The sequence below is a fragment of the Tenebrio molitor genome, chromosome 1 (genome assembly GCF_963966145.1).
Source record: "Tenebrio molitor chromosome 1, icTenMoli1.1, whole genome shotgun sequence".
NCBI lineage: Eukaryota > Metazoa > Arthropoda > Insecta > Coleoptera > Tenebrionidae > Tenebrio > Tenebrio molitor.
This window is the reverse complement of record NC_091046.1, coordinates 3107521-3123880: the sequence shown is the minus strand read 5'-3', so window position 1 is coordinate 3123880 and position 16360 is coordinate 3107521. Positions and strand designations below refer to the sequence as shown.

The following is a 16360-nucleotide window of genomic DNA, read 5'->3' as shown; positions in this document are numbered from 1 at the left end:
CTTTTTTTTTTAGTTTAGAATTTTTGCTGAAAGTTTTTATGCACAGAAACAATACGATGTACGGATTCCGAGGCGTTGCGCTCATCACGTCATTATCGAACCGATAATGTTTGTATGAAAGGATTTATTTAAAATTTGGAATTAGTTAGGTATGTATTTAGAATTTAGATTAGAGTATGGTAGGGGTCTTTTACAGCGCGAAAAGTAGGTTTTTGTAATTTGCCTCCATTTTGATTCTCTAATAGACATATTAACGAACGTGACGTCATCATCTGCGATGCATTATTATAGCCATTAATTCACGGAACATTTTACGAAAATTTTTAAGTTGACAAAGCTTGTGCGGAATTATCTTGTCATGCATGTCAGTTTAAATTAGAAAATGTGTCAAGAACAGGAAGTGTCAGTGGAAAAATTTGACCGTATTTTTAGCAATTTCACGTAGATGCAAGATTATCATGATTATCTTCCATATTCGTCTTTTGCGACAGAATTTGGATAAAACAAAAGGCGACTAGTCAAATTTTTACATTTAAAATTAAGACATTACCAACCGTCACAAAAATCCCTAAATCGACGAAAGTATATGTTTTGTTTAAAAACGACATAAAAAGGCAAATTACAAAAATTATTGTAAAAAAAAACTCGTTTCATAAAACGTTGAAGCACTCATTCTTTAAAATAACTCGTGGCTCCGCCACTCGTTTTTTAAACTTGAATTCGTGCTTCAAGACTGGTTTTATGAAACTTGTTTTTTAAAATACTATTCAGACACTCGACTTCGCCTTGACTTTTTGACATACAGAGCTGCCAACCAGATAGGTTGTATTTTCCCTATTATGATTATTTATTAGTCAATAAAAAAAAAACATTTATCGGAAAAATAATACCGGGTTTTCATAAATGATTCGTGTCACAAGAAGGCTGTGTCTCCATTAAATACGTGGAGTCACAGCACACCTGATGCATTTATGAAACCCTGTACATGTAAATGTGTTTTTTTACACTAAATTAAAGTAACGTATGAGCTCTTTAATTTTAAAATAACTGTAAAACGAGTCAATTAACCGTGCGTGCTACCGCACTCCCTCAGGAATTTACAACACCCGTCGGTAAATCGCAGCTACCTTAACCTAAATTGAAAGGTAAAGGTGTGTTTTACAGTTAGGGAAGCCGAAAATTATGTAAATTACGTGAGAACAGCCACAGAGAATGTCATTGTTTGATAAGGAGCTTTAAATTATAATCACAACAGATTTATTTGCAGGTTGTAAGAACATAAAAAGTAAATCGCAGATAAAAACAGTATTAAAAATAAGATTACGGATTGTAAATTATTACCGATTTTTCGATGATAAACGAGATATTAAGGATAATGGACGGTGGTTCGGTAGTGTAGCGGTACTCACGTCTGCTATATGGGCAGAAGGTCCCCAGATCGATCCTGGGCGGAATCACTTTTTAAACCAAGCTAATGATGTTCAAGTGCAGTAATTAAAACCATCTTAATTGACACAAGTGGTTCTAATTTGGGAATAAAATAGAGTTCATAATTGACAAGCAAAACAATGCATTTTCACTTGGTTTGTTGATTGCCATTTCATTTAAAATGTAATGATTATGTGCAATTGCTGGAAAAAAAGTAAGGTTGGCAAAGTTGCTTTCTGTTTTACTGTTGGCAGCTTTGATCTTTGCCGACATGGGCAATTGGGCATTCGATCAATTTTTATCTGTTTGAGAGTCCCTGCAATTACATTTACGCGTTTCAATTATTTGGTGTTGTTGCATTTCACATACAAAACACTTTCGATTTCAAATGTACACAATCTCATTTGAGGTGTTTTCGACATTCGTCACTTACACTGCACAATTTTGTAAAATTTAACCTAAGCAGTGGACGAACAGTAATGACTCCCAGTACATGCTCACATACATTTCTATTTGTATTCTTAAAATATAATATAATATAATTAGAGCTCGTCTTATCTTAATTATTTCGTGTATCTCGTACATATTTGTAGCTGTCGTTGACATTGTAAATATTTAAAATGATCATTAATGGGGTTAGGAGTTTTCACAGCTTGCAAAGGACACGTTTTTGCAAATTTATTTTGGTGTGTTTATTAAATGTTTTGTACAAGTAAACGGACAGAGTTTAACCTCAAAGTTCTGTTGTGCAGATGGTTCGATGCAGGTACGGTATTAATGGTGGATGCGCCGGGCCAGATTTGGTCGGGTTTCAGTTGAAAAATGACAGATAAACTAGCTTTTATACATATTTATTATATATTTATGACTACAATTTTAATATAAAAATCATACATGCATATGTACTTCGCTATACATATTCTCTATGATAAAATTAGTGGTTGCAGTAATTTATTTGCATCGTTAATAATAATTATGTAAGGTACATTATCCGAAAATTACTGTTAGAAGCAGATGAAAAAATCCCTGATACTATGGTGAGTGTTGTGGTGGTCGTAATTCGAAATATCAAGTGCACATGTTAGGTAATGAGAATGTTTTTTTGTTATTTTCTTTTTAAGTACAAAGTACGTAGTACACAACGAATAATAACGACAATAAAATTTCTTCAATGATCCGGGGGGGAAAATGCTCTTCTCTGTTATATTACTCACTTTTCACATAAATAAACATAAATCTTAAAAATATGTACAATACTTATTTAGCGTTTCGGTGCCACAACGCACGTACGTACGTCCGGCGGCACGAAACGGTGCTTAAATAATCGCTATCATCTCATATAAGAAAAATATATGTAATAACTTAAAGCTAACTGGTAGATAATCTGGCACATGGTGTGTGTTGACTTAAAACAGCCAAAATTCCCTAACTTAACCTCGAATTTGATTCTCCTAAAGGCCAGCGTGCGTCTGTTCGGAACACTCGTCGGAACCCATCGACATGTCCGCTATTATCCCACTCTCTGCAACAAAAAAAAGGTCAGTTGACGACGTCAAATCGGTGAAATTCGCGTCGGCGAACGCACAATCTGTCACATAACGTTGGACGTAGCAAGTAAATGTGACGTGACGTTGCGTGCGCCGAAGAAAACCCGCCGCAATAGCTACCTAGATCGCTAAAAGTGTACAAACCCGTGGAACATTGGCTATTCAAGGTGGCAGATCTGTGGTAGGGCTTGGGACTGTCGCAAGCCGATTCGAAACTGAGATTCATCGAGTTGACGGGGCCGCCGCTGTTGGCGGAGCTGGTGCTGCCCGAGGAGACGCTCGACGACATCGAGATGACCGAGTGCGGCCTCTTGGCGTTCCTGCAGGACTCGACCGCCGGTCCGACGATCGAATTGCGGAATCTCGGAGCGGCTGGAAGCGTGAAACGATCAGATCGACTCGACCACGCGCTCAACCGCTCGTCTAGCGCTACCATGCAAGAAAACGATCTTTTGGGAACCGGCAATGTAAGCGTGGAGGTCGCTCAGTTTGACGGGGCAGGTCGGTGTTGTGATGGGGAGTGCTGAAAGCGGCGTTAGTGAGGAGTGACGCGAGGTGTTGTTAGTAGGTAGGGAGGGTGCTCACTTCTGCTGAGTTGGTCGACGCTGATGGAGCGGTCGCTGATCTGGTCGGCGCTGGGGCGGATGTCCAAGCAGGGTTTGTTGCCGATGCCCATCGAGGACATTTCGGCCATTCTGACGGCTGCAAAAGCACAGGGTTAAAGCGGGCGGATGAGGGGACAGGGTATACCTCTGTTTTTGATGGCCTGCTTCCACAGCAACTGGGACAACTCCTCGGTCCAGGCCTTCTTCACGTCCTCGGACATCGACTGCAGCGTGAACGTGTCGTTCGGTTTTCGCTTCCTGAACCAGATCTCGAATTTGGTGGGGCTATCTCCGATTTTCGCCGTCAGTCCGATGTCGGTCATCTTAATACTGTTCTTGTAGATGTACAAGTCTAGATTCTGCAAGAGATTCGTGTCATCGTTGGTTCACAAAACTTCCACCAGGTACCTTGCGATCGGGGAACCTTCTGGCCTTACTGAACAGTATCAGCTCCTCGAAGAGGAACACCTGTCGGAGGGACTTCTTCGCGTTGCGGCCTTCCCACACCAAGAACTCGTTCTGGCGCAGCAGACTTCCTTGTTCTTTGAGATTCACCTGAAACATCCGTCTTGTAAAAAGCCGCGAGCTCGGAGGAGAAGACTCACGTCACACTCTCTGATCGAATCCATGGCCAGCAAGTCGTTGCCGTGCCTCAACTTGAACCGCACCATCTCCTCGGCGTGCCTCAAGTCTTCCAGTTCTTGGATTCGTTCCGTCGACGGACCGGCGCAGGCTTTCATCATCTGCTGGAGGAGCAAGGCGTACTTGCCCATCCTCTGGACCGGCTTCAGCAAGTAACTGGCCAAATCCATCCTGTCTTTTAACTCTAATTGTTTGCTCTAAGAACAGTACAAACAGTTTGATTTAAGAACATGGTAGTAGTACGGTCGGGCGACGAAGCGGCGACAAAACTCTAGACAAGTCACAAAAGCCACGAACGACGCTAAAATCGATTTGGTACAAACCTTGAAGAACAAAGTACCGTACTCGGACATGAGCGAGTCCGATTTGGGCTTGTTCTTGTTGTAGAGGGCGTACAAGTAGAACTTCTTGTCGTGCTTGAGGAAGATCTGGCCAACTTGGAGGGGGTTGCTCTCGCATCCTTCCAACTCGTGAAGGAAGTGTTGGCTGTGAAACTCGTATATCTTCTCCACGTTGCCGAAGATGATGTTCCTCTGGCCTCGCAGGGCTTGGGGGATGTCCTCCCTCATCAGCTCGGGGATGTAATTGACGATGATGTAGTCCAAGGACTTGACGTAGTCGCGTTCGGTGTCGATCATTTCCTTGATGATGAAGGTCAAAGTCCTGCAGAGAATCGACGATCACACAACATTCGGGAGATTTAATTCCGACACTCACTTTTGCGTTTTGGGGTCCATGTTACTGTAGAGGGCGTCCGAGGGCAGGTCGAGGCTGGAGGCGTGGCAGTAGAGGTGGTTGTTGGCCGGAATCGGAGGCACTTTTCTCGGCTCTTCGCTGTAGTTCTCCTCTTCGATGTCGTCGCTGCTGTTGCTCTTGATGAAGCCGTCGCTGCCCTCCTCGATTATGCTGTCCTGCTGGTTGTCCGTGTGGTCTTGATTCGAACCCGCACTGGAACTCCCCGCACTGCACGCCGCACAACTCTCGCGGTAATACTGGCACGAACACGTCCTCTGGAGTTTCTTCTTGTTGTAGACGCTCTCCTCGCCGACCGAATTGTCCGCGGTGGAGAGTCCGCTGTCGCACCGGTGGTCGTCCAGCTTCTCGAGGAGGTTCTCCACGCTCTCCCTCTCCTCCTTGATGCCGTCCAAGGTGGCGCTGTTCTTGCGCTCGAGAGTGTCCCTGCAGACGCACGCTGTCTGCAGGGTCTGGATGTACTTCTTCTTCAGCTTGTAGGAAACGGTGTTTTCGGTGTCGGATTCGCAGCAGTTGCACGATTCCCCGGCCGCGTGGTGGTTGCAGTGGTAGATGAAGGCCAAAGAGCTGACGGATCTGCGCCGGATCTGGCTGTTGTGGGACTTGAGGGGGGTGCTGGTGGCGGTCGGAGGGTCGGAACAGTCTTTGTCGGGGGGTTGGACGGGCATCCTCTTCAAGGCCTTGAACCGACGGTATCAACGGGGAAAGACGCGCGCTTCGCGGGTACAAACCTTGCACTTTTGGAGGAGCTTCTCGTTGCAGGATTTTTCAGCCGATCGGACGAAATCCTGCAGGTCGGTGGAGTCATCCTCGAGGAAGTCTCCGCGAGAGTCGAGCAACAGGAAGCACCGCGTGCAGTCGTCCAGCCTCTCTCGCGTCTCCTCCAGTCGCTCCCGGAAGGTCTTCATCTGCACCTGGAGGTTCCCGGCAGAGTCCTTCAGGCTCTGGTACTTGTCGTTGAAGTGTCGCACGGCGGCCGTCTCCTTCTGGTTCTGTTCTTTGGGATCGTTGATGTTCTTGCATTCTTCGAGCAGGTCGCCGGATTTCTCGAATTGTCTCTGCAACGGAAGGAACGGTGAGCATGATATGGTCAATTGGCGGTGGGAAAATCGATGATCACGCGACAATTATCGACGATAGCAAATGGTTTCTCTCCTTATAAATCAATATTATTAATTATTATCGCGCGCGTTTGACATTTTCTTCCGGTGAGTTGACGACGAAGTCGCTTCCTGATGGATATTTATGGCGAATCGTGGCTTGCGGAGATGGGAGTCACGACACGGAGGGAAGTGGCTGTTGAACACGAGAGTGATGGAGAAGATTTCTTCATATTCGCGCACACCAAAACTCGAAGAGCAGATTAGTAAAGTTGGTCGAAAATGTCAAAAAATCACTGAAGTTACTGTTTTCTCAATTTTGTTGTAGGTCGTAAATTTTTATAGTAAATTTCAGTTTAAAGACCTTGCGGGCCTTGTAAATCCTAGTTTACCACGAGCAGGTAATATTTTAAGCAGGGTTGTATTGTACATTTTGTATATTTTGCGTTATACAGTTAAGGACACGGAATTTTACGACCTACAACGAAATTGAGAAAACAGTACATATTTTCTTCTTTCATATTTTCTAGTTGTTTTCCTTTTTCTTATCTCAGAGACTTACCTTTGACACCTGGACTTTAATAAGAAAAATCTCTTTGGTTAGGTGTCGTTTATTTTGTCGTGGTCTTCTCCTTTTCCTGCTTTGACTCCATTGTTCGAGATTTCTCCTGGATTTTGTAATTTTTTTCGATCGCTTTAGCACGGTGACAATAATTCTTCGGGAGCTGCCCGGTCTCGATTTCCCTCGTCTTCGGCGGCGCTTAATTAAAGAAATTTTCAACGGTGCTGCTAGACACCAGAAGGAAAAAATCCGAACAGCATCCCGCTTTTGTTGGCGCTTTCTCCCCATTATAACGACAAGGAGGAACTCGAGTAACGACCGCATTAACGAGCCACAACAACCATAAAAAGGTCTACGATTTTAATTACGATTTTTCAAAACGAACAATGCACACCGGTCAATAAGTCAAAATTAATCGGACGCCGGGTAAAAAATAATTGACACGGAGGAGCGCGCCGACTCTCTCATAAATGGTGAAGCGTTTGTTGTCTTCTAATTAAAATAAATTAACTTTCTACTGAACGCCGTTACGTCCCGTCATTTTTATCACTTACCCACGCTATGAAATCCAGCTTTTCAAAATCGTTGGCGACTTCTTTGACACCGGCGACGTCGCCGGCCGACCTCAGCTTCGAACCGAGGCTGCTCAGGCTGTCCTCGCCGGCCTTGCGGAACCAAGACAGCAGCTGGAACAAACATTTCGGACGATTATTCGTCAGGTTCCCATCCATTCAAGAAACAATTGCTCTGTGACGTGTTCCGGGGATAAGAACCTCGCCGATTCTCCTTCCAGTCCGCGGATTAAGTCACAGCGAGAGACTTATCGAGAAAGAATTCGAACCCAATTCCCCACATTCGTAACTAGAGGAAAGTCGCCGCATTGATGCGGGGAAATAATGACAAGAGAGTGCAGTCTAGGACTGATATCATGACCGGGGTCGCACCCCCGGACGAGGCTAGATTATTGCGAAAAGAGCGCTGTCGTTTATGTTGTTTCGACACCATCATCGAAAACTCAATTAAATTCGATGCGAACATCTTCGGAATTGAGTTTTCATTTTGGCGTCAGTTCGTGATCGCCACGTTTTGACCTGCACGTTTGTTGGTGATTTTTTCGGTTTTGGTCGAGCAAAAGCGACGCACAGGTGGTATTTTGCAATTATTTTCTACGTAAAGAGTGACGGAAAGTCGCCGCGCGGCCAAAAATCCGCGCGGTGAAGCGAGCAGATCGCACAAAAAGTGATAAGTTGGTCGATGATTATCGAGCAATTGCGATAATTAAAGTTAAGTTAGTTATTGTCGGTAATTGTTGTGTGTGAAATTAATAACGCTAACTGACAATTATAAGATCGTTCGAGTGAATAATGTTGTTAATAAGGTTGCAGTTTCCGGGTGACTAATTGGATTTATATTATTTGCAACGGTGGCGATTTATCATAACGAAATGTTTAATAGTAATCGCAATAATAATTGTGCTTTCGTGGCTCGGAAACGCGCATAATTTTAAAACGTTTCGCAACAACAGCCGGCAATGTCGGTCTACAATGTCTACGTCAACGGTGACGACTTTTATCGCCTTCCTCATTATTGTCGTAATTTTTCATTCTTATCCTTGCTTTCTTCGCATTTTTTAAAGTTAATAAAAAAAGTTATAGTAATAAAAATGGAAAAAATATGGCGGTGGAACTGTACACGCGACGCGACAAAATTTGTGATTTATTTAGTTAAACCCACGTTTTTACATTTAACTTTGACAACTGAGAACTGACAGCTGACAAATGAAAAACTGTAACTGACAGTGACAAATGTGAAACTTGGTTGGTGTCTCTTTTTGCTTTTAAGAACTGACCACCCAATTGTTTACTGTTTATTAAAGAACGAGTTTACTGTATATTAAAGAACGAGTTTTATAAGGGGTGATTTGGCGCACGAGTCCCAGATGTAGAAAACGACCCGTAGGGGAGTTTTCTATGGGACGAGTGGGCCAATGCCCTTACAAAACGAGTTTTTTATGTTATTTTTTAGAATTTGCACCCTTGTTTTAATTTTTAAATAAAAAAATTAAATTTTCAAAATCTAGGGAATTTTGTATTAATTGGTAATTCAAGGTAATGGATGCAACAGACGTTAAAAAGTAGAGTTTGAACATTAATATTGGAAGTTTTTTGGTGTAAATGGTGTATTACATACACTGAAATATTGCTAAAAAATTTCTTAGAGATCTATTAAACCACGAGTGCTTTAGTAGATAGCCATAAACGACTCCAAATTGAATACAGTAATAGACCTATTAGAGACGCAAATTCTAAAAAGATTATTATGGATCTAGGATTACGCAAATCTATACCTTTTAATGATTAAGATCTGATTTAGAGATTTTAAACTTGACTGACGATCTTAGACGCCAGATACCCCGAAACTGTTATAGCAGAAGAAAAAAAAATTAGTCCACGACATGATTCTCTGTGATACATAGATGAGTAGGAGTGAAATTGATAGCAAAGTGTCGAAGGTTTAGAAAAAAATGCACAAACACTAAAACTTTAAAAAAATGGCCGCCCGATTGATACTAGATCAGAAATTTTAGAACTAATTGTCATCGAACTGTAATCCAGATTTCTTGAAAGCTTTCGTGAAACTTGGATTAGATGTTTTCATCTAAGGGCAAAAACCAAAGTGTGGAGACATAAGGATTCACAAATTAATCAAACATTTTTTGCAACCATCGTCGCGCCAATAGACGAAGCGCTTTTGATTGAGTATTTGCCAAGTGGAGAGAGAACAAACAAAATTACGGAAAACAGAAGAAACGAGATTGTTGCAGCCCGAGATTTCTTCTGTTGCTCTGTCTATAACTCCTCCTTCGGCTTTGCTTTTAGTTTTCTTCTTCCTCTGCTCCCAAATTTAGTTTCTTCATTAGCTCTGATCTATTTTGGTTTACATCCGACTTGTTAGGTTTTGCCTCAATCTTCTTCTTTGGTCTTTCTTCTTGTCATTTCACCAGTTCTAACTTTCACTTTTTCTTCTGATTCTTCAGCAGCTCTGACTTTTTCAAGCTTTCGTCTTGCCTCTTCCGCTGTTTTGAATCTAGCTTGTTCCTCAACTTTGCGTTTTACTTCAACTCTAGATTTTGCATTCGTTTGCGGGAATTTTACAGTGACCTCACAGTGCCTCTAGCGATTATTTTTCTAAGCCTTTCAGCATTGTTATACCGAATATCTATGTCAATGTCTTAGCTGTGGTGTTTCCAAATTTTCTATACTGACTGGCATCATAAAAATAATACGCTTTAGCCCTCATGATTTTCTTGCACAAATACATATTGCGAAACTTTTGAACCTGGTAGATCCTTCCTTCGGATTTGAAGCTCCAAATAACTATGACGAAAAGCCTAGTGTCAAAAACACTTAGTAACCACGTTGCAGAACTTTATTGGTCTTTTGCTTCTAAATTATGAATAATAAATTGATGTACGCTTCGTATTTCTTTTCAATTTTGTATCTACATATTTAATTCTTCAATTGCTTCTTAAAGTATTGCACCTACTTTTAGAAGTGTTACTTTTTTTTAATATTTACGTTTGTTTTATTAATATACGTTATTAAATCTTTAATTACCTGATAACATTATTTTTATCGGAGTAAAATGTGCAAACGCAAACAAAATAAAAGATACAAAATGTTTCTTTAACTCAGTAATAAATTAAACAAATCAACAATGATACAATAACGAAATGAATTTATTCTGTACAAGATTGTGTCCCCACATTTGTTCCGGTGGACGTAAATCGGGTGTTTGAACAGGCCAGCGTCAAGATTTAACGTCCGTCATCTGGCGAGAGCCGTTTTACTGTCTTCCGACCTTTCCTCGTTAGTACTTGGTTACGCAACGACGTTAAAATCTGATGCCGCTGTGAAGTTTTCGCTAATAAAACCCGACTGTGCCCCATTTACCGCTTATCTCAAATTAAATCAAACACGAGTGCTCTTTGCACAGCATCTCGGGTCGGCACTTTGGCGGAAGCCGAGAAGGCACATTTAGGCCGCAACCATCCAGTGCCCCCTTGTCCCCGGCGTGCCGTTGCGGAAGCCTCTTCGAAGAGTTCATCTCCATCCGTCGCGCCCTGCGACCTTCACCTGGACGTTCCCGAGCAGCGTACGTATTTGCGCGTCTTTGCCGCCCTCGGCACGTCCGCCTGACCGTCATCGATATTCTCGATATTCCTGTTGGTCATTTTGTAAGTGAAGCCACTATCGGGACGCGGCGCGAGGTGGGTGGCCGTCACTTGCACTCGCTGCGGAGGCGGTCGCCGCCGTTCGAATTTTATTCCGGTACGGGCTGCCATCAACGTCAAACGGGCGATAACTTTCCGGTTTCATTCGTATTCAAATGAGATATGCTTGAGAGTGGATGTGGTCAGAACGGCGCGATCGGTCCTGCCGGTGGAAGGGACCGAGACCCGATCTTGGAAACTTGGATGGGACGCTCTTTTCGTCCGAAGAATTGTGCAAACACGTTGCGAGATAAGGTTGCAGAATTGAAGCGATTCGCGGGAAATGGGGGGTCAAGTGGAAAGGTGTTTACGTTTCACAGAGGAAAGAAATAATTGTTTGTTCGCGTCGAGACGGTTGGAGAAATACGTTCGAAGGAAAATCTGTAGTGAATTGAACAAAAACGCGATTACGAGAAAAAATTAATAGGTCGCGGTTTGTTACTCGTAAGATGTTGTTAGCAAGGCGATATGGAGAAAAAGTCGAAGACGTGTTGTAGAGCAAACAAAAATTACGCGTTTGAAAGGTGGAGTTAAACGCGAAATCGTTTGGTGAAAGCGAAAGAAATAATGTAGTCTAGACTTTTTAAAAAAATTGTTTACTCATCAAATATTATCAAACCAAATCTGCAGTACTAGTAGAAATGGCAAAACGCATTGATCTTCAGTAATTTACAAATCTGGGGAAATGTTTTAGCGAAACTTTTTTTTTTTACTTTCTTTCTACAATAAAATAAAATGTTTGTATTCCTAGCAAATAATTCATTATTATACATGCGTTTACTGGTGTATATAATGGCATCTTTTACCCACGGCTTTGAGTAACAGTATTGATTAGTCCAAGGATCGTGACCAATCGTAAACTCGCAAATCATCATCAACTATAAAGTTGCTATGATTCATATGTCATAAGTATTTTGATACGATCAAGTCTTCAATCTACGTTTTTTACTAAAAACAAATAACAAATGAATTTTGATAGTGAAAACGATAAAATGCTGCTATTCGCATGCAATGGTGTTGTGGATTCGCACTCGTCTGTTGTTCGGGTAACAAACTTCATCCCCGTGGGTTATGGCCAACATTACATGCGTGTTGAATAATACAATATTTTTGTGCAGATTTTTTTATTAATCGTTACCCAGAAAAGAAACAGACTACTACACTTATGTAAGATTTTACTATTAACAAATATTTTTTTTTATGGCAGCCTGCTGACATTTGCCATAAGTTGCGATAAGCAAACAAAAATTATTTAATAACAACACAAACTAATCGAATAACTCGAGTGTGCTTAAGTACTGCCAAGATATAGCACAGCTAATATAGAATGTTTGCCGTTGGTTTGGAGAAAATTTAAGTATGTACTTCATTTCACCATGTTTGGTTAAGAAGAAAAAGCACTTGCTCGAAGAAGATTGCCAATACTGTACAAGTGTTTTGGCAAAGAATAGTTTCAGTTTCTGACTTTGCCCAAGAAAGTATCACGAAATCTACATTATAGGACGTTCTACTGAAGTGCCGGAAACGTCCGTCCGTTGGAATTGTAAAAGTTCCTGAACGTCTAATTTTTGAATAAGGAACTTGCAAAAAAGATTCCACTATCCGAGACATTTTAAAATCTACGACTAAATACGTTATTTTAAAAACTTACTTAAGATGAATGCTTTAGGTAGATAAAGATAAAAAGTTATGAAAAGCATTTTATTGTTGGGAAGAACAAAAGTCAACAGACCGTACTTATGACGAATAATCATCTACGATGATGCTCATTTTGCGTGGCAAATCCAATCCACATCCTGTCCATTGAATGGATTGTGGAAGAAGTCTTTAAAAAAGGCAATGTGGAGGCAGGATCCTTTATTATAAAAAAAATATTGAAAAGATCGATTTCTTGTGTTGTTCGTTTTTGGTGTTTGGGTGTACTGTAGTTTCAATTTGGTTGTAGGTCGTAAAATTTTATGGTACTTTAAGTTAAAGATCTTGCGGGGCTTATAAATCCTAGTTTACCACTAGCAGGTAATATTTTAAGCAGGGTTGTATTGTACATTTGGTATATTTGCATTATACGGCAAACGGCACGCGCCGCTTTCCAACCTTTTCAAACCCAACCATTGTGCCCGTTAATCGCTCATAATATCCAATAAAATTTTACGACCTACAACCAAATTGAAATTACAATACGCAATGGTCATTGCCGAGCTGAAGGTCAAATCGAAGATCATTTTTCTAAATGGAGACAGTCGTAGAAAAATATTGTACACAACAAGTGCATAAAGTAGTACTTTTACACTCATGGGATTGCCGCATTTGCCTAGACCTAAGGCCATTTCGTACAGTCAAACTTCCTATTCGTATAAAAGCACATACTACTTTATGTTGTATTGTCGATTTATAAAAAATTGACTTTAAACAACCATTCTTATTATTTTTTGAACTCACTATCTTCAAAATAAATTTCCCGATCGCATTGTAGTGCGCGAAATTGATGTTAGCGCACTAGTGTTTCAAAATCATCATTTGACTTGATACAAAATGGTTTACTTGGTTTACAAAATGCCATTTGTCCAATTTGGAAGATGAAAATTTCGAAAGAGTGAAAATAAAGCGCTATTAATTCGATTGACACTTTGGCAATCGCATGGATAAGCGCCATCCTATTCAAATCAGACATAATGTTCGTTTCAAAATAGTTATTTTTGTATTAAGTGCGCAAAATGTTTTTTGTTGGGACATGAGAATGAGTTTTTGGTCGAGACCGTCAGGTCGAGACTTCAAACTCACTCGAATGCACCAACAAAACAATCATCTTTCGCACGAAATACAAACACTATTTTTTCTACAACCGCATTTTAAAATTTTTGAATTTTTGTAAAATTTTCCTTGGATGCTAAAATATTCGTCAAAAATGACATACTTTGCGACTTGATAACGATGCATAAATGTCACGTTTTTTTGACTGTTGTAGAAAAAATACATATTGTACAAACTTCCACGCGAGAAGACGTATTCGGCACATTTGCGCAAATGAAGCACTCGCTCCTTCGTCGCTCGTGCCTCAAATAATCCGTTCATGTATTTTCTCGCACTCATTTCGTAAATAACTATTTTATACTTATATCAATTTATACCAAAGTAAATATTTGCAAACAATTCGTTAGTGACGCGTTTATTTATGATTTTTTTGAAACTTCGGTGAGTTTTCTAATTGCGTGTTTACATTGGACACGTCTATTGAAAGTGCATCTTTAATTTTCACGAAAAACACGTGCAGATTCCTATTTTTTCACAACCACTTGGAAAATTTGCGTCCAGAGCTCTCGTGTCGCTGGAAAAAAATAAGGACATCTAGTCCTGCCCATCTAGGGGCAAAATACGCAGTTGTCCCCGTTTGGTTAATTTGTAGAAATTTTTTCCGGTAGTCAGTTGCGTTTACCTCGTTCCAACGTGTTTGCGACGCACACGTACACGTCGCCATGACGACACGTGAACAATGCAGCTGTTGCGACGCATTCTGCGAAAAAGCGAGAACGAGGCTTGCGCAACGCACCACTCCTGGGGAGTTTGCCGGCTCGGATAAGTCAAAAATAGAACAAACAACGTATAATGGGTATTGTTTTGGACGTTCGGTTCGCGGAAACGGGAATTCCCAAAGAAGACTTACTTCCTCGGCTTCCTCCTTCAGAGTGTTGAACCTGGCCAGCTCCTTGAGGCGCTCCGCCCTCTCCTGCTTGAGCTGTTCCAGCCGCCTGCTGACCCTCTCCACCGAGTTGAAGGAGGCCTCCGAGAAGCTGACGTTGCGCTTGACATCTCTGCTGCCGGCGAGCCATTGGGAGCGCTCCTTCAGGTTGGAGAGGGTGCCGGAGCCGTCGCGTCTCAGCTTGTGGACGTGCTCCAGGTCCAGGGCCTTGGTGATTTGCCTGCAAGGTAGACGGTTAGACTCGTCGTTCATGATGCTGGCGACTGAATCGTGAACAGGTGAATTAACACGAGATAAGATAAGATAAACCGACCTGCACTGGTGACTCAGGAATCTGCGGGTGACCTGGTGAGGGACGTCGTCGTTTCTCAGCTGAGACAGGGCGGAGAGCAAGCTGCGTCCGGCGGCCTTGCACGAGGCGAGGAAGGGCTCGGCCTGCTTGAAGAACTCGACCCACTCGAGCTGGTCGTGGCTGCAGGAGCCGCCGCAGCTCGCGGGGGTCTCCTCCTTGGAGAGGTATCGGGCGAGGGTGCGCTCGTCGGCGACGACGACGGCCTGGAATCGATCGATCGATCCGCGTTCATTAATCTTATCTGCGATCGCGTCACGAAGAAACGAGGAAATGCAACAGCGATATAAATATTTTGACGGCGGTTTTCCCACGCGGCGGCGGCGGCTCGATAAAATCGAAAAGCTCCTATTTATTATTCGACGTTAACGCGCAATTTGTCGCGATAATTGGAATATTATGTCCGATGCCGTTTGCTCTCCGAGGTAGTTAGTGATGATGCACGAGCCAATTAATCCGGAGTTAGGTGGGTCGGTATGGACTGATGGTAATGGGCACGGGTATTAATTAATGGGCGTGCAATTATCGCATTCCTGCGATCGTCAAGGAGAAAACGACCGTTCTTCGGGAAGAATTCGAAAAAGTTTGACGTTGCACCCGAACTGGGTTATCAGTTCCCCCCGAAATGACGTCAACTTTATTGCAAACGTGCACGACAATAGATAATTGTAATAATTATGACAACAATAGATATAATCGATATTAGAGTGATATGATAACAGAACACCCTCAGGGAGAATATAATGGAACATTTTTCGTTGATCATATCTTGACAGTAATGAATAAAAATAATTCGGTTACGACATAATGCGAGAGTGAGAGCAGATTAAAATTTGCCGAAAATAATTACGCTACAGATTACCAACAAAAGCAGATTTTTATCGTTATCATCTGTAATTTCCAGTGTTGAGCTTTTAAAAAAATGTCAGGATGTGGAGTTGCACCGAATTTTTTTTTTTGGAAAAATCATGTCGCAAATTTTGCGCAATGAAAATATTAGTCATGCTTTGATAATAATGAATGAAAATAATTAATTACGATGTATTTGTCAAAATGATAAATTTCATCGTAGATAACCTAGGTATCCAAGTATGTACATACCTATTAGTATTTCTGTCATGCAGAAATCTTTTATTTCTTTTATGTTCCAAAATATTTTTCTAACAACTTTATTAATGAATAAAAAACGAATTAAAGAGTAAGTAGGAAATAGTTATTTAAGATATAACTGTAAAAAGTTATCCTTTATTGCACGAACGGGTTTAAAATACGACCGAGGTACGAGGGGGTATTTTAAAGGATGTGAGTGCAACAAAGGAACGTTTTACACGTATGTCTTACAACATTTTATCTACGATCGTGAGACCATTGCACCGGTTTCAACATAAATTTGTATAAAATAAT

General features: G+C 41.5%; 1 protein-coding gene across 6 annotated transcripts in view; it reads right to left on the bottom strand.

Annotated features, from left to right (window-relative positions):
* Nucleotides 1-2263: 2263 nt before the first annotated feature.
* Nucleotides 2264-16360, bottom strand: part of LOC138136209 (puratrophin-1-like) — a 215879-nt gene continuing 201782 nt past the window's right edge. For 4 of the 6 annotated variants that reach the window (XM_069055271.1, XM_069055275.1, XM_069055290.1 and 1 more), the window contains 13 exons: nt 14921-15162; nt 14572-14827; nt 7192-7323; nt 5707-6033; nt 4940-5655; nt 4546-4885; nt 4186-4419; nt 3989-4135; nt 3726-3939; nt 3561-3677; nt 3409-3498; nt 3096-3347; nt 2264-2950 (listed from right to left, as the gene is read on the bottom strand). In XM_069055271.1, coding sequence (XP_068911372.1) covers nt 2880-2950; nt 3096-3347; nt 3409-3498; nt 3561-3677; nt 3726-3939; nt 3989-4135; nt 4186-4419; nt 4546-4885; nt 4940-5655; nt 5707-6033; nt 7192-7323; nt 14572-14827; nt 14921-15162 — 3138 coding nt within the window. In that variant the 3' untranslated portion in view covers nt 2264-2879. The remainder of the gene's footprint in view (nt 2951-3095; nt 3348-3408; nt 3499-3560; nt 3678-3725; nt 3940-3988; nt 4136-4185; nt 4420-4545; nt 4886-4939; nt 5656-5706; nt 6034-7191; nt 7324-14571; nt 14828-14920; nt 15163-16360) is intronic. The other 2 variants (XM_069055282.1, XM_069055299.1) reach the window with 2 other exon arrangements.